At 42.9% G+C, this 26,786-nt stretch overlaps 2 protein-coding genes across 2 annotated transcripts; both read left to right on the top strand.

Moving 5' to 3' along the window:
- Positions 1–335: 335 nt before the first annotated feature.
- Positions 336–14,060, top strand: LOC134430249 (bile acid receptor-like). Its single transcript, XM_063177819.1, has 11 exons — positions 336–482; positions 4,980–5,105; positions 6,624–6,980; positions 8,639–8,779; positions 10,353–10,492; positions 10,582–10,686; positions 10,776–10,875; positions 11,947–12,075; positions 12,338–12,457; positions 13,578–13,691; positions 13,831–14,060. The coding sequence occupies exons 2-11, from the start codon at positions 5,015–5,017 to the stop codon at positions 14,058–14,060; spliced, it is 1,527 nt and encodes a 508-aa protein (XP_063033889.1). The 5' UTR covers positions 336–482; positions 4,980–5,014.
- A 6,829-nt stretch (positions 14,061–20,889) lies between these two features.
- Positions 20,890–23,301, top strand: TSHB (thyroid stimulating hormone subunit beta). The gene is made up of 3 exons (XM_063177912.1): positions 20,890–20,976; positions 21,822–21,984; positions 23,015–23,301. Exons 2-3 carry the CDS (start codon positions 21,823–21,825, stop codon positions 23,255–23,257), a joined length of 405 nt encoding a protein of 134 aa, XP_063033982.1. The 5' UTR covers positions 20,890–20,976; position 21,822; the 3' UTR covers positions 23,258–23,301.
- The last annotated feature ends 3,485 nt before the right edge of the window (positions 23,302–26,786 follow it).

Here is a 26,786-nt window from a genome sequence, read left to right as displayed (position 1 = left end):
AAGCAACCAAAATGGGAGAATTTTGAATTCTTGCAGGAAAGCAGGATATGAGTGCTGAGCAGGCAATCACAAGCAACCAACATGGGAGAATTTCGAATTCTAGCAAGAAAGCAGAATCTGAACGCGGGGCAGGAACTCAGAAGCAACCAAAATGGGAGAATTCTGAATTCCAGCAAGCAGAACGTGAGCGCTGGGCAGGCAGGACTCTGGGAAGCAGTGACGTGAGGGTCCCCATGGCCTCTGTCCCTGATGACCCAGTTGTGCTGTGATTTATGTGGCTTTGCAGCTGCCCTTGCTCCGACCCCAGCGGAGCCGTGTGGGAAGTTGGTGTCTCGGAGCCGCGGCGTGGCTCTGCCGAGTGTCTGGAGCCCGGGCTGAGCACACAAACTGATAAATAGGGAAAGGCAAAGGCCTGTGGGCTCCAGCTGCAGCAGAGCTGGGAGAGGAGCTGTGCCTGGAGAGAGGAGCTCCCTGCAGCCACCGTGAGTATTTCACTCCCTTCTCTGCATGCTCTGGGGTTAGAAATTGCTGCTCAAGCCATACATCAGTTTGCCATGTGAAAATATTCCTTTCTTCTTTACCTCCTTTTTTCTTTCTTTTTAAGCATCTGACTAATAGAAAACAGCAAGCATGCACTTTTAAATCTGGGACTCTGCTGCCAAGGGTTTGTTCCAACAATACTTCATTTGACACACAGAGTGAAGAAAAACAACTTTTAAAGTCATTTATCTGTTTCCATTCCCAAAAGTACCCAGAAAAAATGTGAGTTTCAAACAGCGTCTAACCTCTTATTTTAGAATGTATAAAAATTATGCTTTTGAAATAGTTATTCATGAAATAAAAATTCCAAAGGAAAATTTCAAGATAAATGCAATGCAGTCCATTGGTGAAATAAGCCAAGTTCCTATTATGGTTATTATAAGGAATATAATAAGTGTATATAGAAAAGAATATAATAAGTTCCTATTATAGTTATGATACGGAATATAATAAATATATATAGAAAAGAATAGAAGAAGTCCCTATTATTGTTATTATATGGAATATAATAAGTATATATAAAAATATAATAAGTTCCTGTTATTGTTATTATATGGAATATAATACGTATATATATATAAATAATATAGTAAGTTGCTATTATGGTTATTATATAGAATATAATAACCAGGAAGGAACACATTTAATAGGAAGAAAAGTGGAATTTCTTCAAAGAGCAGCTTTGGGGAGCTTCTTAGCACATTAAAACCAGGAGGGACAGAAAAATCTTTAATAAGTGTGTAAGCTGCATACAGGATCAATCAAGTGATCCTAAAATTTCCCCTGGAAAATCATTCTGTAATTAAGCAGTGAATACTGAATTGCTTGAGTGAAATTGAATAGATTAGCTGGCATCACACCTACTTGTCACTGATTATGCTCAGTTACTTTTTTTTTTTTTCAGTTTTCTGTTTACAATTTCACAAATTAAAAACATAGAAGCTTTGCCTTCCAGCTGCAAGTAAAGTGCAGTGATTAAAGCTGAGCCTGAAACATGCTCTGAGTTCCTCTACGTGACCACTAAGGTGCCCCAAGGTGTGCTAAATAGATGGTGAAGACCTTCAGCTCGAGTTCCTAAAATTCCCTGTAAACAAGAAATTTCCCCATGACTCAACTGTCAAAATATTTACGAGAGCAGCTCAGCACTGCCAGTACCGACCCTGAAAGGGCTCCCTGCAGCCCTGCTCCATGAAGGATGTTTTGTGTCCCAATAAATTTGATAAGTTGATGATATGTTGCTTTATGATATGGGGTTTTATAGCAATAAAAATGATAAACCCCACATCTTTCACCATAAATAGAAATAAATAGATGTACAGTTCAGATTCTAGTCTGGACATGTACGTTCTATTTATGGTTCTACTTTACTTATATCAATCAGTGGCTTTTTTTTTTTTTTTTTCTTTAGTGGATCCCATTTTTGATAAATTGTCAAGTCTTTCAGTTAGAACTAAGAACTAAATTTCTGCATGGGATGGGTAGCCAAGCCCTTGAATCAGCATGTTCTGGTTTATCCTGAACGTTTGTAGCTCAGAGGATGAGCAGTGACAGAACTGAGCCTGTAAAAGCACAACATTTCAAATGTGCTTATTGAGCCACCTTGAGTGTAGATCACCTGTTCCAAAAAACACCATTTCCCTCACCTGCTCAGGACTTCACATGTGAAAATGAGAAAGGATTTGGCCCAGTAGCAGAAGGAGAAGCAGGAGCAATGTGTGCTTTACACAGGTGACATTTTCTGCCAGCTCAGTCTGTGTCACTCAGGGCTCAAGGCTCCCACTCTAAGTGTGTTACTGCTTGGGATGCTACAAAATAAATTAATTTAAAAATCATCATCTTTTCTTCCCACTTTTTAGTCTAAAGACTTTTATGCATCCTCTCTGGGAATGTATTTAGATTTTTGCTTCCTTTTAAAGCGCTCATGCACAAACATGTGGTTATATTGGGAATACACAGAAAAAAGGAGCACAAACCATTTTGTTTTGGGAATGGCATGGCTTCACCTGCCCCAAGCATCCAAACCCATTGCTCCGTTGTTACTTCAGCTTTGTCCCAGTTACTGTTTTGGTCATTACACCTGGGCATGTCTGGGACCTTTGTCAGGAGCTTCACCATGCTGGGCACGTTGCAGAATTCCCTTGTCTGGATAAGGTTAATGAGTGTGGTTTGGGGAAGTGTCCCATGAGGTGTGAGGGGTTTGGGATGGCCACAGAGCCTTGGGGAGAGCAGCACATGGATCATGGAATCCCAGGGATTCCAAACTGCTGCAGTTTGGAGGAGGCCTCCCTGCTGCTGCCTCACTCACCAGGGGGAAGCAAGAAACGACTCTCACAGTCACTCATAAATAATCAAAATTTGTCTGGTCTAGTAAATGAAGTTCCTTCCTTATATATCTTATTCTCTTCTCCTTTTTTCTCCTTTTTTTTCTTTAAAATCCCAATGCTTTGTTTGATCAGAACAAGCTTGCCAGCGCTAAATTCTCAAATGTCAGAAAATGAAACTCTTTATGTTTATGCACGTCTCATTCTAAGACAGTACAGCATTCCTCAGACAACCATTGGATTTACTATTCCCACTGTTCTAACATCCTCTTAATTCTCTTAATTTAAGATTTCAGTTTACAAAGTCTCAGTCTAAGCTGGACATTTTGTAGGTGCAACTGGTTACTGGTATTAGCCATAAAAATCAGTAAGAAGGGCTGAATCCTTTCTCATAAAATACCTAAGCTGAGGAAACTTTGCCTAAGGAAAATCTACTTCCATTTGGTATTTCATCCTCCCAATATACTGCTTTTATTAGACTGGATGAGTGTAATTTTTTTATCTACTATTCAATTATGACTTTTATTTAAAGAAACCACTGGAATTCAGAAACACATTTCTTCAGCAAACACACATTTTTGGGAAAAAATGTAGACTTTGCCCAGGCCAAATTGATCTAACTGATAAGACTTCATGATTCAGTGACTTATTTTGCTCTCAAACAAATATTTACTAGCAGAGATAACAAACCCCCAGCATTCCAGCCTCACTGCATCCTTTCACCTTCTGCTGACAACACGAAGTGAAAGTGGTCAGCCCTGAATCTCTGTGCAGTCTGGGGGAAGGGATGTGTGTGTTTTACTTCAGATTCCCTGGGGTGATTCATTCATTGTCTCAGCCCCAGCAAGGTCCAGGTATAGCACAAATTCCTTCCTTCAGGGAGGGGTTTAAAGGCCCCCTTTAAACTTGCTGTAAATTCTGCAGAGAATCTCGTTGAAGGAGTTGGATTTGCTGTATTTTCCAAATCCTTCCATGCCTTTTTTGTCTTTTTTAACTTTCCTGTCTGCTCAGGGAAAGCCTGTGAGTGGTTCATGGGCAAATTGTCTCTTACAGCCCTTGCTCAGTGGGCATGAGGCTCAGCAAAGGTTTAACTGTGCCCACATCCCACTCATGCAGAGGGACAAGGGGACAAGGAAAATATTCCTGTTTCCTCCTCTATTGGCTGCTCTGTTAGCTCTCAACTCTAAGCAACACCAGAGGTTTGCTGTAGGTGTATAAACTCAAACCCAGCTCATGCCACTGTCCATACAGACTTTTCTTTCTCCCCCTAAAACTCTTTTGAGAGTTTTTAGAGCACACATTTTCAGAACTCCTCTAAATTTGAATTTATAAGTCAAATTACTGAAAAGTGAGGTAAGTGTTGGAGTCCAAGCACAGCAGCTCTTCTCACCATGTCACTGAGAGCTCTCAGTGCACTTTGTTTTTGGGAATGTCAGTGAATCCAGCCAGGAGCCCAGGCTCCTTCAACGACCAAGGGACAGTGGAAAGCTCTTTAGAGGCAGCACATCCTATAGGAAATCAATATTTTGGTCTTCACTGAAAACTTTGTACTGTTAAAGGAACACAGGAAATGTAGTTAAGGCAGTGCTTAAGCAAGGCAAAGTTGAGTTTTACTGCATAAATGAGTACTTAGATGATGAAGAGCAGATATTCCATGCTGGCCTTTCCATGCTATTTCCCTTACTTCACCTCTGATAAGACATGAATTAAATAAACTCATTAAAAGCCCATCTTTGTGCACAAACAGGACAGCCCCACATATACACCAGAGCAAATGCTCCAAAGCAAGTTTATTCCATCTGTTAAGTTCCTTTTAACCTTCTCTGAATTAGAGAATTTACCAGTCCAATTCCCCCACATGGTTTTGTGTAAAACTCAGAGCAAAACATTTCTAACTAAAACTTGGAAACTTAGGAAAGAATTTTACTCTGAGTTTGTACTATCAGAACACTCAAACATTTTGTAGTCTCGTTGAGGGCGTTACATCACTTCACACAGACATCTGATTTTCTTATGGCCTGAAAACTCTGCCATACTCTGGAATTTTCTGGCTCTGTGTCTAACCTACCCAGCAATTCTTTCCCATGGGGTGTTTCTCTTCCTTTCCCCTTTCCCCAGGTTGCTGTTTGAAGGCTGCTCCCAGAGCAGAGTGGATGAAGCAGTGCAGCTGGGAGCAGAGCATGGCCAACACCTTTGTCACCGTCCCTGATGGGTACGGCCTGCCCGAGCCCCTCCAGTACTATGGTGAGCAAAGCAAGTTTTGTACTCTGGAAATGCAGCAAAATGAACTCCTGGGGGAATTATTTTTTGTTTAATTCATTTTAATTTATCTTTAATGCACTTGAAAGCTCTTACCAAGCTCCTACTGAAAGTGTATGGAAATCTATTACTGTGTGCTCATACAGATTTTTGAGCATAATGGGATTATTCTGAAACATCCCCAGTGCTGTCTCCCTTTGACCTGCATGGAGAAGACACAGGTTTTATTTCATATTCCAGATACATAGAATAGAAAATGCCTGATCTATATCTTATGGAACTATAATTGCAATAACTAATTGGATTCAGCAAGACTAAAGGCAGGACTCAAAGTCCACTAAAAGGAAAAAAAAAATCTGCTTTAAAAAATCTTCCCAATTTGTTTTTATAGAGATTTTAATAATCCCAAAGGAAGCATGAAACATGATGCATGTTGCACAGGCTTTCTTTGGTATAGCTGTGTATATTTAAGGGAGGCTGGATAAAATTGAAACTCAACAGACAGAAAGGCAGGAAGAAACTCTCTTTGTAATTCTGTACCTTCATTTCACTAAACTAAAATTTCATAACTGTAAAGACGTGTGAGAAAATACTAAATAAAACAAGTCTCTGCCTTTTACTCCTCTGAAGTTCAACTTTAAGACCCCTGTCACAGTAATTTTTAGTACTCTCTGATTTCTACACAATTTTTCTCAGACCCTTGTGCAACATTTTCAAAATGATGCCTGAGATATGTATCAGTAAGAAACACTTTATTCATTAAGAAATTCACTTGTGGAACATATTTGACTGTAGTATGGACAACTAATAAAAACAAGTGTAAGATCTGAAGGCAACTGTGCCACCACAGTTGGTCATATTCAATTATCTACTAACACTAATCCACATGATATTGCCCAAACTGTTACTGAGCTATATTTGCTGCATTTCAGATTTCACTTAAGAACATTACAGGTTTAAATTTAAATAGAATGTGTCAGGTTGCCCCTCTGAAAACATGTTCCTCTAATATTTATGCTATTAAAATCTATAAAACATTTTTGTGATGATGTTCACAGGGGTCCAAGGATGAGGGAAGAGACGAGGATCTGACTCCATGTTTCAGAAGGCTTGATTTATTATTTTATGATATATATTTTATGAAAACTATACTAAAAGAATAGAAGAAAGGATTTCATGAGAAGGCTGGCTGAGAATAGAATAAGAAAGAATGATAACAAAGGTTTGTGGCTAGGGCTCTCTGTCTGAGCCTGCTGACTGTGATTGGCCATTAATCAGAAACAAACACATGAGACCAATCCCAGATGCACCTGTTGCATTCCACAGCAGCAGATAACCATTGTTTACATTTTGTTCCTGAGGCCTCTCAGCTTCTCAGGAGAAAAAAATCCTAAGGAAAGGATTTTTCAGAAAATATCATAGCTACACATTTTCAAACTTTGGAGCAGCTGCTGTTGAGATATTCTCCAGGTTCTCACTGCACTTTCCATTTCCCCGGCACAGATGTTTTACCGGAGCACATCAACTACCCGCTGCAGGACGCGGATTTCCAGGCTGGCCCGTACTGCCAGTACTCGGCGGTGCCGGTGCCAGCGCTGCAGCCGCAGCCCGGCCCGGCCCCGTACGGGCCCTACAGCCTGGAGCCGCCCTACGGCGACGGGCCCTGCGTGGGCAGCAGCTGCGAGCTCAGCAAGGGCCCCTTCCCGGCTCCCCACGGGGAGGACGGGGCGTTCCAGGCGCTCAAGAGGCCGCGGTTGAGCCCGGCGGTGAGGCTGAAGGGGCAGGAGGAGCTGTGCGTGGTGTGCGGGGACAAGGCCTCGGGCTATCACTACAACGCGCTGACCTGCGAGGGCTGCAAAGGTCAGCGGGGACGCGGGGCCTCAGATTTGAGCTGGTGTTGCCACAGGGGCTTTTCGTTTATCTAATGAACCCCCTACCTAACAACATCACTCCAAATTCACGTTTTTATAACATTCTTTGAAGAAATATTTTCAGTCTCTCTTTAATACAAGCATCTCCTGTTTGCATTGATGAATCATTAGTATAGCGTTAGTGTAAGCACGTGCTGCTTTTCTCATGAACATTTCTTAGAGATTTGTTTCAGTGTTATTAATTTCACTTATTACTATAATTGAATAAAAGCAAGTAGTAATCACGTTTTAACTTGTTGGTATGGGAGCTGAAGTGCTGCTCTGATCTCTGCTCTTTGTGAGCAGGCACAGGACCTGAGGAAAGGGCTGGAGCTGTGTCAGGGAGTTTAGGTTGGATCTCAGGGAAGTTTCTTCCCCCAAGGGTGTTGAGCACTGCCAAGGCTGCCCCCAAAGGTGCCCAGCACTGCCCTGAGGCTGCCAGAGCTCCAGGAGCATTTGAACACTGCTCTCAGTGATGCACAGGCTGGGATTTGGGGTGTCTGTGCAGGGCCAGGGGATGGACTTGGTGATCTTCATGGGTCCCTTCCAAATCAGCATATTCTATGATTCCATGTGTGGAAAATGTCAATATCAGTCAGAAAGAACCAGACATAACTATATTTTTAAAAAGCAGATTGAAAATCAAGGTAACATTTCCATTTTAAAAACCCAACCATTCAGACCTGGAGGACACTTGTGAGATAAAGCTCCTGCAATTTCTCCAGCCATCCCCATGTTACAGATACATATTACAAAATTGGCTTTTCACAAATATTACAATTTATATACTATATGTGTTAAAGTAACTTTGCTACAAAATTTTTATTTCTGTTGTTAATTAAGCTTAGACATAGTAGTGAAATAGCTAATATAAGCTATATTATAATAACTTATACTATATATGTTATATAGCTAATATAAGCTATAATACCTTATACTATATATATTATATAGCTAATATAAGCTATAGTACCTTATACTATATATATTATATAGCTAATATAAGCTATATTATAAGAACTTATACTATATATATTATATAGCTAATATAAGCTATAGTACCTTATACTATATATATTATATAGCTAATATAAGCTATATTATAATAGCTTATGCTATATATATTACATAGCTCATACTATATATATTATAATAGCTATATACTTGTGTTAAAATGCCTGCTTGAATAAGATAACATCCAGTGAACATAAGATAAAGACACCTGTACAGATCTGCCAACTGTCAGCACTCACCATCTGAGGACAGTGTGGACCAAGGCCCAAACTGGAAATGATAAAGAGAAGGAGCCAAAACCACAGCCAAGAAACACACATGCTCTAAAAAAGCAGACCCAAAGAGAAGCCATGTAAAATAGTCCCTGAAAAATGGAAACTAGTTTATAGATATACATAAGAGTCTATAAATATGCAACAGGCTGATATAAGAGAAAAGGTATTTAAGAGGTATCCCCAAAAGTAACAGCGTTGTCTTAAATGAGTGCCAAGATGCACCTGGCCTATGATCCTTGTCTCCTGTTGTCCTTTATGAAACTTTTTGGATTTTCCCAAGAAAGTAAACGTGTTTTTCACAAGCTGGTGCTCGTTTCAGGCTTCTTCCGGCGCAGCATCACCAAGAAGGCGGTGTACCGCTGCAAGAGCGGGGGGCACTGCGAGATGGACATGTACATGAGGAGGAAGTGCCAGGAGTGCCGCCTCAAGAAGTGCAGAGCTGTGGGAATGCTGGCAGAGTGTGAGTGCTCCTTCCTGATGGGTTCTTGGCTAATCGCTGCAGATAAAACCTTCTCCAAAGTCAATCTCTTCCCTGTGATGCTGGTCGAAGCTTTGTTTGGCTGTAGGAAAATGTAGAAAAAGCTGGGGTTGTTTAGAATGGAGAAAAGGAGACTCAGGGGTGACCTTGTCACTCTCTACAACTCCCTGAAAGGTGGCTGTGCTCAGGTGGGGTTGGGCTCTTTCTTCAGGAACTGACAGAACCAGAGGACACAGTCTCCAGCTGCACCAAGGGAAATATAGGTTGGTGTGGCAGTGTTTGCAGGGGTCCCAAGACGAGGGAAGAGATGAGAATCTTGACTCCATGTTTCAGAAGGCTGATATATTATATTATATTATATTATATTATATTATATTATATTATATTATATTATATTATATTATATTATATTATATTATATTATATTATATTATATTATATTATATTATATTATATTATATTATATTATATTATATTATATTATATTATATTATATTATATTATATTATATTATATTATATTATATCATATTATGCTATGCTATGCTATGCTATATTATATTATACTATACGAAAATGATATGTTAAAACCGTACTAAAAGAATAGAAAAAAGGATTTCATCAGAAGGCTTGCAAGGAATTAAAAGGAATGATAACAAAATCTTGTGACTGACCAGAGAGTCTGAGACAGCTGGATTGTGATTGGCCATTAATTAAAAACAACCACATGAGACCAATCAAAAATGCACGTGTTGCATCCCACAGCAGCAGATAATCATTGTTTACATTTTGTTTCTGAGGCCTCTCAGCTTCTCAGGAGAAAAAATCCTAGCAAAAGTATTTTTCATAAAATATATCTGTGACAGGTTGGATATTAGGAAAAAGTTTTTCACACAAAGAGTGATACAGTTCTGGAATGTTCTGCCCGGGGAGGTGGTGGAGTCACCATCCCTGGGGGTGTTTAACAAAGCCTGGATGTGGCACTGGGTGCCAGGGCTGAGTTGAGATGTTAGGGAACAGGTTGGACTCAATGAGCTTGAAGGTCTCTTCCAACTTTGTGATTCTGTGAAAATTAACTTTGGGAATGGTGGCACCTTTAACATCTTGGTGTGCAGAAGCCAGCAATGCTTGGGAAGTATCCCCTCACCTTAAGAGAACTGTTGTTCAAAGACAGTACAAGAAAAAAAAAGAAGTACTAGAAAGATAAGCTAAATATCCTCAGTCTTAACAGGACAGCAGTGAGCAGATCAGAGGAGCTTTAGCGTTTGAGGGAAAAAATTTAAATAAAAATGGCATGATGGGCTTTGGTAAAAAACTCCGATGCCTGTGTGTCACGAAGCCACAAGGACAAGGATGCCTGCAGACCCTGAGGCCTTTGGTGGCCACTGAACATCAGCTCACCTGATAAATCACAGGGCCACATTCTCTAGGAAACATTGTTCATTACAGGTGACAGCTTCTGTGATGCAAGACTGAGTTATCTCTAATGAAAGTGATGACCTCAGACTTTAATTAGTTGAAAATGCAAGCGCTGATGGCCACTTCACACCTCACAGGTTTGCTGACTGAAGTCCAGTGCAAGTCAAAGCGACTCAGGAAGAATTTCAAGCAGAAGAGCAGTTTCCTTTGCAACATAAAGCTGGAAGATGAGGGACTGAATAGTAAGCAAGTATCATCTACAACAAGATCTGGAAAAGTGGGATATTTTTCTATTTAAAATGTCTCTTTTTATCACTTATTCTTACTCCAAGTCGTTGTGATTTGATTGGTTTATTTTTTTAGCAGATATCAGAAAAGATGGAACTTACTCCAGGAGAACATCAGCTTCTTGACCACATTGTAGCAGCTCACCAAAAATACACAATTCCCCTTGAGGAAGCCAAGAAGTTTGTAGGTATCCAGCACCCCCAGCCTGCATTGCTGAGTCACTGCTGCTGTGTTTTTTGGCTATATCCAATGTGCAAATGCTCTTTTTGCAGCTACAGGAAACTGCAAGCCCTGAGGAGAGTTTCCTCCACTTGTCTGAGACAGCTGTTGTCCATGTCCAGGTGTTGGTGGATTTCACAAAAAGACTCCCAGGTGAGTTCCTTCCTTTGGGGAACATTAGAGGAACCAAATCAAACTGGTGGCATGAACCAGAGAAAAATACAGGCTTTAAACTGATTATTTGTACTTCTAATGTGTCATGAGGACAACCTAGAAACTTTCAGTTCAAAACTTTGCTATGATTAGATTTCTTTCCATTTCTGACATGGAATAGAGACATTTTCTGGAAGCACATGGACCTCAAAATACCACCTTGAGGGAATTACTATCTCACCACATTCTCTGAAATCCAGTTAAGTCTACAATTTATCATAATCACCACAGGAAAAACCAGATGTTCCTTCAAAGGAAAAGGCAGCACTGAAGGGACTAACCAGGTGTTCTTATTCATATTTTCCTTTCATAAAGAACAAGGGAACATGCAATTAAATTCACTCCATTTCAGTGTAAAGTTGACAAAGTAACATTTGACAGGGAGGGTGATAACTTTTCCTAGTAAAACTCACTGACAAAGGTCAATCACCATATCTAAAGCAGGTTTCTGATGTAATTCAGCATCTCTGTGGGGCAGAGCTGAAGGAAGGGGTGAGCTGTCTGTTTGCTTGTGTTACATATCCTGCTTTGATCAGGTTTAAGAAAAAAAAATCACCAAAGCTCCTTTGCTCTTGAATTACAAGTCCAGACAATGAGCTTGTCAAAAGATGAACACAGTTTCTAAAAAGGAAATAATGTAACAATTAATGGATTATCCACAGTCACTAAACAATGCAGCAAATTTATAAGGTGTTAGGCCTGTATTTATCAGGTATTAGGAAGAATGTTTTGATAACCCCTTGATCAATCCCAAATTTTTTACTTGTATCTTCCTGTGAATCTTTTAACACTGAAAACTCCCCCTTCTTGTTTTTTTTTTTTTTTCCTAATTATCTAACCTGCAAACTAGCAAGAAAAATCATAAGTCTTTGGCACATGCATCTTTTAATCATGGCTCTTCCTTCCCAGTAAAGATATTTATTTTTAAAAAATAATATTTTTCACCTCATGTTGAGGGCTTAAAGGCAGCCCCAGCCTTCTCTGATTCTGAACATGCACCTTTCTCTGCAGGGTTTGAGAGTTTAGCCAGTGAGGACCAGATTGCTCTGCTGAAAGGGTCCACAGTGGAGGCAATGTTCTTGAGATCAGCCCAAATTTACAACCAAAGAATGAGCGAGTGCCAGCCATCAACCAGTGAAAGTAGGTCTGAAATACTTGACTTGCATCATTGTGGGGTGAGTGGATGGTATCAGCTGTGTTAATTACCTATTATACATTGTGTCAAATCTAACACAAGAGACCTTGACCAATAAAAAAGCAAGCAAAGAACTTGGATCCAGCTGCCAAAAAGGATTTTATACCTTCATGGGTCTGGGAAATTCACACATTTTCAGCAATGATACAGACAAATATTTAAGATTGCTTTAAGCTTGACTGGGAACTGTCATCTGCCTTGTTCCAGGTCATGTAAGACTTTCTGATCACGGGCCATGTTGTCATGTTCAAAACCTTGATAAAAACAATATTTATTCCATGGAAATGTGTCATAATAAAGAGAGGCCAACTTCTACTACTACCACAGGTAATGGAGGTCTCAGAATCTAAACATTGTGAATTTTTTGCTTTACTGGCCCCACTTCTCTTACCCTGAGCTACACTGTCCCTATGGCCACTGTTCCATCTCTTTGCTTCTCTTCTTCCTCTCTTCTCTCTTTCCTTCTCCTCTCCCTTGAGCTGCTCTTGCAGTACCTCCTCAGATATTACACACTGGCATTACATCCTCATGGCAGGAAGGGGTGTCTTCATACTTGCTTATACTCCTTGGGTAATATACGCATTCAAATAAATATACACTACCATAAAACTTTTGTTATTATTTTAGCAATTAACATAGCTTTCACAAAGTTAGTTAACTATTTCATGCAATAGAACAGCCCCAAGCCTTGAAAGATTCACAGAATCACAGAATCACGGAATGGGTGAGGTTGGAAGGGATCACAGTCACCTGGTGCCACCTGCCTGGTCCAGCAGGGTCATCCCAGAGCACATGGCACCCGCTCATCTCCACATGGGTCTGGAATATCTCCAGTTAGGGAAACTCCACACTCTCTCTGGGGAATCTGTTCTCTCAAAGGAAAGTAGTTTTTCCTCATGTTCAGGTGGAACTTCCTGAGTATCATTTCCATTGCTGGTCCCTGCTCTCCTTGCAGACAGGGACACCCAGGGCTGAGGGCCCCTCTCAGCTGGGGCTCCTCTCGAGGCTGAGCAGCCCCAGCTCCCTCAGCCTTTCACAGAATCATGGAATCACTTAGCTTGGAAAAGACCTCTGAGATCACAGAGTCCAACCATTCACCATTTCCTTGTAAGAGAGATGTCCCAGTCCCCTCACGAGCTCCACAGCCTTGGCTGTACCTGCTCCAGGAGCTCCATGTCCCTTGTCCTGGGGAGCCCAGAGCCGGACACAGTGATCCAGATGGATCCAGGGTCACCTCGCACCCTTCAGGCAAAGATTTGTGACTATTCCTGCACTGAAATAACACCCTTGTTATTCTGCACCTTTGTTGGGGGGTTTTGGTTTGGGGTTTTTTTTTGTTTTGTTTTTGTTTGGTTTTTTGGTTGGGTTTGTTTGCTTGTTTTTGGTGGGGGTGATTTTTTTGTTTTTTTTTAAACCAAAAATTGTTGGGTTTTTTTCCATTTTCAAGGCATAACTGAGGAGTTCATCACCGCCCTATTCTACTTCTACAGAACCATGGGGGAACTCAAAGTGACCGAGACCGAGTACGCTCTGCTCGTAGCAACAACAGTGTTCTTTTCAGGTAAGCTGGGACGGTGACAACAACGAGCTGTCACTTGCCCCGGGGGAGCTCCCATTTGTCCCCTGAGGGGCGGCGGCGCCGACCGGACCCTGAGGGGCGGCGGCGCCCGGAGCATCCCGCTCACCGCTCTCTCCCGCAGACCGCCCGCTGCTGAGGGACAAGCGCCACGTGGAGGAGCTGCAGGAGCCGCTGCTGGGGATCCTGTACAAGCACTCGAAGCTGCAGCACCCGCGGGACCCGCAGCGCTTCGCGCGGCTTCTGGGGCGCCTCACGGAGCTGCGTTCGCTCCGCCATGCCCACGCGGGGGCGCTGCGCGCGCGGGACCCGCGCCTGGCCGCGCCGCTGCGCGACCTCTGGGACCTCCACTAGGGGGCGCCAACGCCGCCGGCCCGCGCTCCCCTTCCCGCCTGGGCTGCGCGCCGGCGCTTCCCGCCCTTTTCGCCCTCCCTCAGCGGCCGCCGTGAGGCGCCGGTGCCGGGCTCGCTGCTGGTGTCGGTGCCGCTGGCGATGTCGCTGTTGGTAGAAGTGTTGGTACCAGTGCCGGTGCTGGCATCGGTTTGGGTGCCACGCTCAGTGCCGGTGTCAGTGCTGATGTTAATGTCAGTGCCGGTGTAGGTGGTGGTGGCGATGTCACTGTCGGTACAAGCATTGATGTCGGTACCAGTGCCGGTGCTGGTGCCGGTATCGGTTTGGGTGCCATGCTCAGTGCTGGTGTCAGTGCCAGTGCTGGCTGTCGCTGCTTGTGTCAGTATTGGTACCAGTGTTGGTATTGGTACCAGTGGTGATGTCAGTGCCGGTATCAAGTGTTGGTGTCACCACTTTTCTCCAGGCCCACCGAGAAATGCCCATTCAAACCACTCGTGTGGCAGTCCCTAAACACCAGGCAGGACCCACACCTAAAGCCCAGTGAGCCCTCGGGCTGTGGGGCTGTGTTGGGTCACTGGTGCCACCGGCCGGCCCTGGCCTGGCTACAGCAGGCAGGGGACACTGACAGGGACATGGGGACACTGACAGGGACATGGGGACACTGCTGGGAGCCCCAGGCAGAGTCCTGACCTGAGCACACACATCCCCACCTGTCCTTGGAAGTGTTCAAGGCCAGCTTGGACCAGACTTGGAGCAACCTGGGATAATGCAAAGTGTCCCTGCCCATGGCAGAGGTGGCCCTGGATAAGCTTCAAGGTCCCTTCCAACCCAACCCAACCCAACCCATGGTTGTGTCTGTGTGTGAAATTTGCTGAAGTCATTTCTCTGCAGACTGCCAAGACTGGTGCTGGAAGGAACATCTTTGACTTTAATTTCAAAGACTTCTGCTGTTACTCTGTATCAAGACTGAAGGAAATCATCTTCTCGATCATCTGCTCTGTGTTGTAGCTGCACATCACCGATGATAAATCCACGTTTGATGTGGGTGATTCAGCAGTGAGCAGTGCCCCACTTGGATGCTTGCACTGGCTTTGAAGTCCTGCTTACACCAGACCAAATGTGCAGTGGAAATGTTCTGTCACCACACTGAGAATTGAACAAATTATTGTTTCATGTTGAGGTTCCTTACAGAATATGTTTAGATTCAAACGTGACATTCTGACAGGAGATGAGTTACACTATTTATCCTATTTTTTTGTGACTTGAAAACCTTGTAAAATGGCATTTTCATACTAAAACATAATCAGATGTGGTGTTTAAAACTACCCATGGGAGTAAAGAAAAAAATAAATATCAACTACTGGACTTTAAAGAAATTATTTTGCTTCGTGACTCCTTTATCATGCACCTGTGCTCAGATAGGCAGCAGCTGATGAATTCTCCTCATCAAAACATTCCACTCTGGCCTCAGCCTATAAAGCAAACTACAAAACACCAGTGCTTTGAAAAGCCACTGTGAAGTATGAAGCATGTGAATTCCAAAGCCATTACCAATATTGGCAATTTCAAAAATTGCAGGCCGTTGATTTATTAACTAAAAATATATTTTCACATCAGCTGTAATTGTTTTTTTTCTTCTGAATTTTATAATTGTTTACAAATCTACCCGTAGGGAACTAACTCTTAAGTTTGTGCAGAGTTTTAACAAATGCCCAGATGATTATTTTAATTTGCCATTCAGTCCCTGTACTGTGGCAAAATCACTGATTCAGGTGAAACTAAAATAAATTTTACCTTGCACATTCTTTAACATTTTTTAATATTGTCGAGTTTTAATATTCATGAGCAATCAAACAGTTTAGTAGCTGTAAATGTTAAATAGAGTTTCACTGTTAGGTTTTTTAAAAATATGTTGATCAAAATCACTTCATAGTTCAGATATGATTTCACAGGAAGTAAAACTTTGCTCTGAAGCAGATAAAGAAACCAGCTATGCATCAGCTCTGCTTATCTAAATTATTAGGGCCTCTTAATTTGTTCACAAACAGTTCCTCCAGTATTATTCAGTGGATATTTCAAGGCTAAATAAGAAGGCAAAGGGGAATAATAATTCTCTATTTCCTGTTTGCAGCTGAATCACTTCGAGGAGAACTTTTGAAGATTACAAGAGGAAAAAACATTACTTGAGTTTTGCACACTTACAGTCAGGTTCCACTGAGGAAATTTACTTTTCAGAACCTGATTTTCAATATTTTAAGCAATTTATACTAAAAATATTTATGGAATATAATGCAAGTACATAGGATCTTTTTTAAGTCTATAAATATATGTAATATTACATTTTAGTAGCATTTTTTAGTAAACATCCTATATTTCTTAAATATAAAGTTGAATTGAAAGTCCAGTTCAGAAAAGACAAATACTGAGCATTTACCTCTTCTATTCTGTCCTACCTGGGGCAGACTTTTACCTTTAGCATTATTTTGATGCTGGGTTGCTACTGTTCATCCTTGACAATACTCCAAGAGGCTCTGGATTGTCTTTGGTGCTAATTTGTTGTTTGTTTTTTTTTGTTTAGCTTTGCCCTCAGCACAGTGATTGTGTATCTCAGACCAACAGAAATATCTAGCACTTTCCAAAGAAATGAAACCAAATCCAAAGGGCTCTGTGGTCTGAGCCAAACAGCAAATAGGATTATGAAGTATTTTCAGACCATAAATGGAGATTGCTGGCATATGATATGCAACAAAGAGATTTGCTGTTTTACTCTGGGGTTGATAGGAAATGCTGCAGCTAATCCTAGGAAAGAAAGAGAAGAGCAGACTGTGAATCTATAAATTTGAGAGATGAGAGCTGTGTTTTGGGCTGTTACAGAGACTGGCAACAGGCAGATTAGCTTTGAAAATTCAGCAGCCACAGGCTGTTTAAATTCAAAACCTGGCAAAACCACTTGTTTCTATGGCAGCATATCAGGATCTTATTTCCTTTTATTAGTGGAGGGCTGCAACTGGATGGAGTTGGAAATAATTCCTCTACCAGAATACTCATCTTTCAGAATCTGGTTGGTTTTGTCTGTTTTTCAGCAGCAGAGCTTCTAATTATTGGTTGTTTGCAAGTGTGGACATGTTTTTACTTTACTATCTACAGCTGCATATTTCATGGAAATAAGAGTGGCCCTGCTCTGTAAGTAACCTGCTCATGAGATCACAAAGTTTTGTTTTCTTTGTGTTGTACCACTACCAGGGGCAGAGTGAGTAGAAATAATATCTGATAACTTCTCCTTGTTCCTCCTTTTGTTTTTGGCACTGGTCAGTGACAGAGAATCCTATTAAATTACTGTTACATATGAGCTTCTGGTATGCACTGAATTTCTGTAGCCCATTACAGAGACTCCTGGGGAATGAACCCAAGGATTTTATAATTACTAAATTCTATTTACAGATATCACTTGAAGCACTTCCTGTAGAAAATCAGCACACCATCATTCACTTAATGAAAGAGTAAAATCACTGATGTCAGGGAATGGATTGGTTTGGTTAACAGAAAGGTTAAAGATAAATAATTAACAGTGTAACTGGCTGTTCCAGAACAGGGCTGCAAAGCTGGGCTATAAAAGCACATTAAAAATTTCTATCACTGAGTCTCTGCAGGTCAGCAGGAGGGCAACCAAAGAAACAGATCCATGAGCACCAGACTGGGGGTGATGGATTTTAGGAAACTGCATGGAAGAAGCCTCAGGCACTCACAAATTGTGACACTGGACTTTGTTGTCCTGCCAGTTTTTTGTCTTGCTGCTCCCATAGCTCGTGGGATCTCACTCCCATCAGAGAGGTCAGTAGTGAATCTTCCATGGTCACAGCCAAAAGGACAATCCAGGAGGTTTTTACCAGCTTGACAGTTTGTGTAAATGACTGAAGATATGTGAATATCACCCTTTGGATGGGCAGGATAATGGGGCCAGCAAGGGAAAGGCAGCAGCCAGGAGTTTCTGTGCCCATATCAGCATGGGGCTGAGCTGATAAGCAGCACTCACACTGGTCCCAAGCTAGACTCAGAGTCATTTATTGCCCTTGCAGATAAATGAATTTTTATTCTTAATACCTGGTCAGGTATTTCCCCAGGGCACTGCAGAGTGTTCAGAGGCTGGGTAAAAACATGGCAGTGAATAAAGGCACCAGTGAGACCAAACCAGCAGAGACCAAATCAACAGAGATCAAACCAACTGAGACCAAACCAACAGAGACCAAACCAACAGAGACCAAACCAGCAGAGACCAAACCAAGAGACCAAACCAACAGAGATCAAACCAACTGAGACCAAACCAACAGAGACCAAACCAACAGAGACCAAACCAACTGAGACCAAACCAACAGAGACCAAACCAACAGAGACCAAACCAACTGAGACCAAACCAAGAGACCAAACCAACAGAGATCAAACCAACTGAGACCAAACCAACAGAGATCAAACCAACTGAGACCAAACCAACAGAGACCAAACCGAGACCAAACCAACTGAGACCAAACCAACAGAGACCAAACCAACTGAGATCAAACCAACAGAGACCAAACCAGCAGAGACCAAACTGAGACCAAACCAACTGAGATCAAACCAACAGAGATCAAACCCACTCCTCCAGTGGCTGATAACTGCCAGCATTCAGTGTCCCCACACTGGGATGGCAGCTCTGAACCTCCCTGACAGGGGGGCTCTGCACACATGGAACCAGAGACACTGCAGCTGTGCAATTGCCTTAACAACCATATTTGTAATCACTGCAAACAATGAAATTGGGTTTGTGTGGCATGACCTATTTTATGTAACATCAGTAATTATGTTTTCATCCATTAATTCTTTTTTGCTCAAATCCTGTATCAATTTTCTGTTATTTTACCTGGCTGGTGGAGTGTTACCTAGGTCAACACTTTTCCATTAAATATTGCCATGTTTTGAATGTTTTGAAATTTCCTCAGTATTCCAGACTTCTTGTAATGAGCATTAACTAGCCAACCATGTCGAGCTTAAAGTATTTATTCCTTTTAAGATTTATTTAATAATTTTTGTTGCAGATCTGTGTGTGGTTTGTCAGTCACGATGTTTTCAGAAGCACAAGTACTTTGCACTTACTCTGCATCAACAGCTTGCCTTCATCTTATAATGTTCCCTGACTCTATTATTGGCCTCTGGCCTCCCAAAGTTTATTTCCTGCTCTTCAGCTTCCTGGGCAAGTTTTCTGCATTTTCTCACTTCTAACAGATATTGTTGTTGGTTTTACTCTAATTTTGTTGCTATAGTTTTTATTGTTTCACTCTCTTTTTCATCTTTATTATGACTTTCAAGCCTTGTTACAATTTGCTGCTGATGTTTCCAAATTTTGTTAAAGCAAATTCTAATTTTTATTTTTTTTTATATACCCTAATCTCCCTCTGCAAACTGGAGTAGTAGCAAAGTGAGTGTTACTCTCCTGTTGCTAAGTGAGGTGGACAGATGTTACAAAGAGTACAATTAATACTCTGCTGCTGTCCCTAAGCCAGAAAGAGGTTTAAACAGAATTAAATTATATTTAATTCCAGAAAAAATATATGGTAGAAATTAACCCAGAACTAAAGACTCCATGAAAACAGAGCACATTTGGCTAGTCTTAATTGAACAAAACCTCTATTATGTTATCCAAAAATTAGCCCAGGACACAGACCTGTGTGCAGCAGTCTGAAATCAGGAAAAGGAGACACTATTGTGCAGGAATTAGCTGAACACCAATTGGGACCAACTGGATCCCTCCTCCAACAGCTCACAGTAAGCACATTTACCACCTCAAACTCCTGTTTTCCATGTTTTTATGGCTATGTAAATCAGGAGTGTGGCTGACCTGCATAAGACATCCATCGGATCAGATTCCAGGTGGGAGTTAGGTGATGGTCTGCAAGGGCCCGTGTTCCCAGAGCTGCAGGCAGGGAGCTCAGGGAGGGGCTGACACAGAATCGTGCCTTTGTCAGCCTCTTCTCCCTCTTGCTCCCCCAAATGTGAGTATTCTCCCCCATCTGGGGACATTGTTTCATTGATGCAATATTTTGTTTCTTACTCCGCTGTGAGGAGTGGTTTTGTAAGTTTTTTCCCTATCAATCAATATTCAGTGAATTGCTTGTTGCTGCAATATTTGCTGAGCAGGTTCCAGGCCAGCCAATTTCTGTCTTTGCTTGAGCAGGTGAGTCAGGCTGTGCCTGAGCAGGCTGCAGAGCAGTGACTTTGATTTCAGATTTGTTGCTTCCTGGGCACTGCACAGACTTAGAGAACCCCAGAATGGATTGGGTTGGAAGGAACCTTAAAGCTCATACCATGGGCAGGGACACCTTCACTATCCCAGGCTGGCACTTCCAGGGCTGGCACAGCCCCAGGTCCCCTGGGCACCCTGTGCCAGCCTGTCCCAGCTGTGCCTGGCAAGGAGCAAGCAGAGTGAACCAGGCTTTGTTAAACCTCAGCAAAACACAGGTGTAAAACTCATCAGCTGTCATTCTGGAGGGCTCCATATCCATTCCAGCCTTCCTGCCATGGTGTTGCTGTTCTATGGAGCAATTAAATTAATCAATAATAACAACTTTTTAAAAGCACTGGTTAGTTTAAAAGCCTGAGGAGAGAATGACTGTTAATATAATTACATTTCCAGCTCCAGTTTCCAGGTTAGGATATTATGGACACATTTGTTCCTATCACATTTGCTTTGTGGTTCAGTATGAATTTTCAATAGATGACTTGGTGATAAGAAAGCAGCAGTTGACATGCAATTATATAAACAGTAAGATCAGCCTGGAATTAGCCTGGAGAGTATAAAGCACACACAGAGCTTGTGCTGGGTCACTGCCTCTCCCAGCTCAAGGCAGAATCAGGTTCCTGTAATAGGGAAGAATTCTGCTGACAAGAGGTTGGTCTGTCCAGATTGGTGTTGCAGCTACAGGGTAAAGCAGCCTGTGTACTGGATGGCTTTGCTATGGGAAATTGGCAGCTGGAAGAGACTGGAGGGTGATTGGTAGACACTGTCATTTAAAGTTTATCATTTAAAGGCTTTGGAGTAGTTCCTGAAATTGTCTTAAGAGCTAATCAAGGCTTTGTTCTCAGGATCCACCCTGCAGGTCTGAGAAATGAGGTCAGCACAACAGACAGATAAAGCAGGATTCATTGAGTTCACCTCTTTGCTGATGTTCTTTATTGTAATTTGCTTGAATCTATTATTTAGTTCTTGGCTGTGTGCCCATCTCATCATGCCTCTAAGCCACTGGAAATTGAAAAATCCAGTTTTATGCCTGATTTGCAAAGCCTTGTCTTTTTGTCTCTTTAACATTTTATAAGATGCTTTCTTTAGAAAATTGTTTTAAAGCAGTGAGATTATTTTAGTATCTCTGCTTAATTCTAGAGCTTATGTTCTCTTACATGTCACACTTTCAAATCTTTCAGCTCCTCTTATTTGTTCTGTGTCAGGATTTTATCACTCACTAGTGAGAAATTCCATGTAATGTGCTTTAGTGGGGGGAAAGTGAATTTGTTCTATGTTGTTATTGGCCTCTTTGCCCTTGTTCTCTGTTTAATGGTCAGTATTATTTCAATAAGGACTGAGATTGGAGAGAAATTGTCAGGCTGTAGCTGGAGATGTTAAGATTACTCCAGCTCTGTGGCTGTCCTGGCTGCTCCTGTCACATGCAAGGACATGGCTGGAAGGCACATCCCATTTTACCTGTGCTTTGCTCTGTTTGTTTGATCTTCCCCATCCAGCATGAGTCCCTTCTTTGTGATGTCTCTCCTCTTTGGCCTGATTTTCGGACAAGCAGCATCACTCTGTGCTCCTTCTGAGTACACAATCCACGTGGAGAAGCGGGAATGTGCCTATTGCCTGGCCATCAACACCACCATCTGTGCTGGGTTCTGCATGACTCGGGTATGGGATGTTTCTGGAACAGCCACCACTGCAAACCAAGGCTCTGTTCTGCCCTAAAATAGTGTGCAAATGATTTAATTGTAAAAGAGTTTATCACAGGCGGAAAAACTGCATTGTCACCATGTTTTCAAGTTAGCTTTTTGCAAAGGTGGGATGAAAAATGCCCAGTTTTGGGACTGTGGAGTTGATAACACCAGTGGCACAACAGAGATCTGACTGCTGCTGCCACTGCAGAGCCTTTGTGAGGGGCAGATTGTATTGTGTCACTCTTAATTAATGTAAATAACTTAGGGAACTTCTGCTCCCACTGCTGATATCCCAGCTGGCTGTGGGGACAGCTCTGCAGCAGCCACACCACTCCTCACAACTCCACTGTTCAACACAGCATTGTGAGTTCCAGCTTGGGCAGCAGGGAGCCAGGAGAGATCCCAAAGCACAGGGAACACTCTGAGCCGTGTGGATTAATTAAAACATAAAAAAGGGGAATGTGCCTGCGTGGGGAGGGAGCCCCAGTCACAATCAGAGCTCTGAACTCAGGAGTGCCAGAGCTGGGCTCAGGGGTGAGTTTTGGTCTCTGCACCTCACAGGACATTTCTGACACACGTGTGTGACCGTGTTCACAGGGGTCTGAGGAAGAGGGAAGAGACAAGGATCTCACTCCATGTTTCAGAAGACTTGATTTATTATTTTATGATATATATTATGTTAAAATGATACTAAAAGAATAGAAGAAAAGATTTCATCAGAAGGCTAGCTAAGAATACAATAGAAAGAATGATAAGAAAGGTTTGTGACTCAGACAGAAAGTTTGAGCCAGCTGTGATTGGCCATTAATTAGAAACAACCACATGAGACCAATCACAGATGCACCTGTTGCATTCCACAGCAGCAGATAACCATTGCTTATATTTTGCTCCTGAGGCCTCTCAGCTTCTCAGGAGAAAAAACCTTAAAGAAAGGATTTTTCATAAAAGATGTCTGTGACACACATGTACCTCAGTGAAACAACACATTTCTCTTCTCTCTGTAGGACAGCAATGGCAAGAAGCTGCTGCTCAAGAGTGCTCTGTCCCAGAACGTGTGCACGTACAAGGAGATGCTGTACAGGACAGCGCTGATCCCAGGCTGCCCTCACCACACCATCCCCTACTACTCCTACCCCGTGGCTCTGAGCTGCAAGTGTGGCAAGTGCAACACTGACTACAGTGACTGTGTCCGTGAGAGGGTCAGGACAAACTACTGCACCAAGCCACAGAAGCTCTGTAACCTGTAAAGCTTTCATTGGGACGGGGTGAAATGTACTGCTCTGCTCACAGCTCAAAGAAATAAAACTGGTCATATTCGGTTTGCAAACTGCTGTGCACGAAGATTTATTCTGAAGGTGTATTGTGAGTTGTTTCAATTAATTGGGTGTACTGAGACAAGGAGAAAAGAATGATAAAGGCTGTATGGTTGTACTGAGAACCCACATGAATTCACTCTGGAGAAGGAGGAGATACAGGCTAGAATTAAGGAGGAAGTATTTTACAGAAAGAGTGGTCAAATACTGGAATCATCTACCCAGGGAGGTGGTGGAGTCATCATCCCTTGAAGAGTTTAAAAAAAGACTGGATGTGGCACTTGGTGCCATGATCTAGTTGAGGTGTTAGAACATGGGTTGGACTCGATGATCTTAAAGGTCTCTTCCAACCTAGAATTTCTGTGATTCTGTGACAGAACTGTGTGGATGTATCAGCCTTTGCTCACAAATCCCAGACATTTTCTGAAGAGATGCTCAGAGATTTGTTACATTGACATATTTCAGAATTTGGTATTTATTTATATATTTGATATTTATTTCAGAGTTCACCTATTTCACTTGATATATTTCAGAGTTTAAAAATGAGGCCATACACACTCTTACACTGAACTTTTAAAATAGATTTTGACACATACTTACAGCCTTCAAATTAGCAGCAGGATTTTTTTTATCCATGCATTATTAATTTAAACACTGTAGGTCTGTGTCCTCCCTGCTGTTGTCCAGATGTGTGTTTATTGGGAATGCTTCTTTGCATGAATGGTATAACCCACATTCCCTGCAGAAACAAGAGTTTGAACTACACCTGTCTCTGTGAGCACTGAGGAATCACTGCAGCTTCAAAGGTGCTTGCTCTGCTCTCCATCAAATGGAAAGCAAAACTCAAAAAATCCCATTTTTCCCCACAGGTGAACAATTCCCCTGGGAGTGGAAGGAGAGCTGAGCCCGCCCTGTGTGCTGCACCTGCACAGGTGAGAGTGCAGAGCCAGGAATAAAGAAAAGTAATGCCTGTAATTAATGTAAATAACAACTGCTTCCTTTCCACTGAGATTGTAGCTCCCAAGAAATTACAGATACTCCATCCACACATTGCTTGAAATAGTAAATAAAGGAACCAGAATTCACAGGATACAAATATGAAATTTAACATTCTTAGAAAAATCCTGCTTTCTGGATTGCAGTTTTCATGACTGTTCCTAGAATCTGATTCTCTGTTCCAGACACCTTCATTTTATTTAATCTGCAGCAAAACCTGTGAGAAAGCCCAAGGGAAACTGCTGGTGCCCCCCTGGAGCAGGGGTTTGGACAGGATGAGCTCCAGAGGTCCCTTCCAATCTCAACCAACTCACGGCAACTTGAATATCTGTCAGATTCTATACAAGGTATGAACTCCAATTATCATGTGCTTTATTTGGTGATAAAGAAATACCTTCACAGGCAAGGTTTGAAAATTTAAATACTCCAAAAACAAGTTTGAAATTTGCAGAAAATCCAGAGCATCTGCAGAAACAGTCCTACTTCTGTAAAACAAATCCCTTACACTTATGGTTTAAACAACCCACTTATAGCTAATTTTATAGCTGATTTTGTACAAGACTATTTCTAAAACTCTTCGGAGCAGGAGAGGTTAGTTACAATTAAATTACAAACACTTTCTGGTGGTGAGGTTGAGGCATTCCCAGCCCTTTCTGTGTATCACACAGATGAGCTGTGGTCTCCAAAGCTCTCCAAGGAAGAGCTGCAACATGAACTGCTGCTCTCTTGTTGATGAAGAGCACAGGAGTGGTAGAAAAAACTTGGGAAATTGGTATTTACTGAACAAAGCAGCCCTTATGGGATGTGGTAAATGCCGAAGAAACAAAGTGTTCAGCTTTAGGATAGACCAGAGCTTTCTCAAGGTGTCTGGACTGTTAAAAATGTTATTTAGCACAGGAAAATATAATTCTGTTTACTCTTAAGCGGCACTTGTACTTAGCAAAACAAAAGAGGGTGCTTGGCTATTTACAGGATCAGCAGCACTGCTAAGTTATTGTAATGTCCTTTATGGCCTGACAGATTTGTCTTCAGTACAAACAAAATCCAGGTCTACTTTTATGGTTAATGCCTATAGAAAAATCATTGAGAGAAAATAACTAATGTGCCTTCTTTTACACTTTAGAAAAACCCACACTGAGACGTTTGCGTTGTTCTAACACATCTATTTAACCATACACTTCCATGCCCTCCGAGGACTGTGTTAAGCAGTTTTCATGTTCAAGTTTAAGACCACCAAGCCCAGTGATAAATCCCTGTTCAGGTGATGATTCCTTTCATACAGTGTTTGTTACCTTCCGTTCATCCCAAGACGGTTTCCACACAACTCAGCGATGGATTTGCAGGCAATCCAAACATCCTCACGCAGGGTCGGTCCCTCAGCCCGGGTGGGGAGAGCACAGAACGGGCTGGGGCTGGAGCCGCGGCTGATCCCGGCGCCCCGGCCCGCTCAGGTGCTCGGAGAGGCACAAACCCGGACGCATTCACACGTGGAGCACGGAGAAGGAGAATCAGGAGAAGGAAAAGCAGAAGAAGGAGAAGCAGCCCGCGCTACCCCCGGTTTCTGCGGCCAAAGGAGCGGCCCGCGGGGGCTGCAGCGACACCCCCGGCCCCCAGGGGGCGCTGTGCCGAGGGCTCTGAGGGGAGGCCCCGCCCGTACCGGCCCCTGCCCGCCGGGGCCGCCGCTGTTCCCTCACGTAAAGCAGCATGGGCGGCATTGGAGGGGCGGATTCTGCCCCTCTGCCCTGCTCAGGTGACACCCTGCCTGCAGAGCCGCCTGAGCCCTGAGCGCCCAGCACAGGAAGCAGCAGGAGCCAGTCCAGAGGACCTAACGGGATGATTAGAGGGATGGAGCTGGGAAATTGGAATTGTCTAGCCTGGAGAAGAGAAACTTCGGGGTGACCTTATTGTGGCCTTCCAGTACCAGAAGGGAGACTACAAGGGGGAATGGCTTTACACAAACAGTAGGTTTAGATTGGATATTAGGAAGAAATCCTTCCCTGTGAGACCCTGGCACAGGGTGCCCAGAGCAGCTGAGGCTGCCCCAGGATCCCTGGAAATGTCCAAGGCCAGGTTGGACAGAGCTTGGAGCACCCTGGGAAGAGCTTTAAGGTCCCTTCCCGCCCAAACCATTCTGGGATTGTGGCACCGCCCCGCCGCAGTGCGAGCAGCCAATGGGGAGCGAGTATTGCCCACAGTGGGCGGGGCCTCACGGGCACGCGGGTCCCTGAAGGGAATTCCGGCGGTGCCGGGTTTGGATCCCGGCGGGTCCCGATCCCGATCTTAATCCCAGTCTCAGTCCCGATCCTAATCCCAATCCCATTCCCGATCCTAATCCCAGTCTCAGTCCCGATCCTAATCCCATTCCCGATCCTAATCCCAGTCTCAGTCCCGATCCTAATCCCGGTCCCCAGCCCGGGGCCCTGCCTGCCTCGCTGGCCGAGGGCTGCCCCGTCACCTGGAGCCCACC

The sequence above is a fragment of the Melospiza melodia genome, chromosome 28 (genome assembly GCF_035770615.1).
Source record: "Melospiza melodia melodia isolate bMelMel2 chromosome 28, bMelMel2.pri, whole genome shotgun sequence".
Lineage (NCBI taxonomy): Eukaryota > Metazoa > Chordata > Aves > Passeriformes > Passerellidae > Melospiza > Melospiza melodia.
The sequence above is the reverse complement of the archived record's forward strand: the minus strand, read 5'-3'. Positions and strand labels throughout refer to the sequence as shown.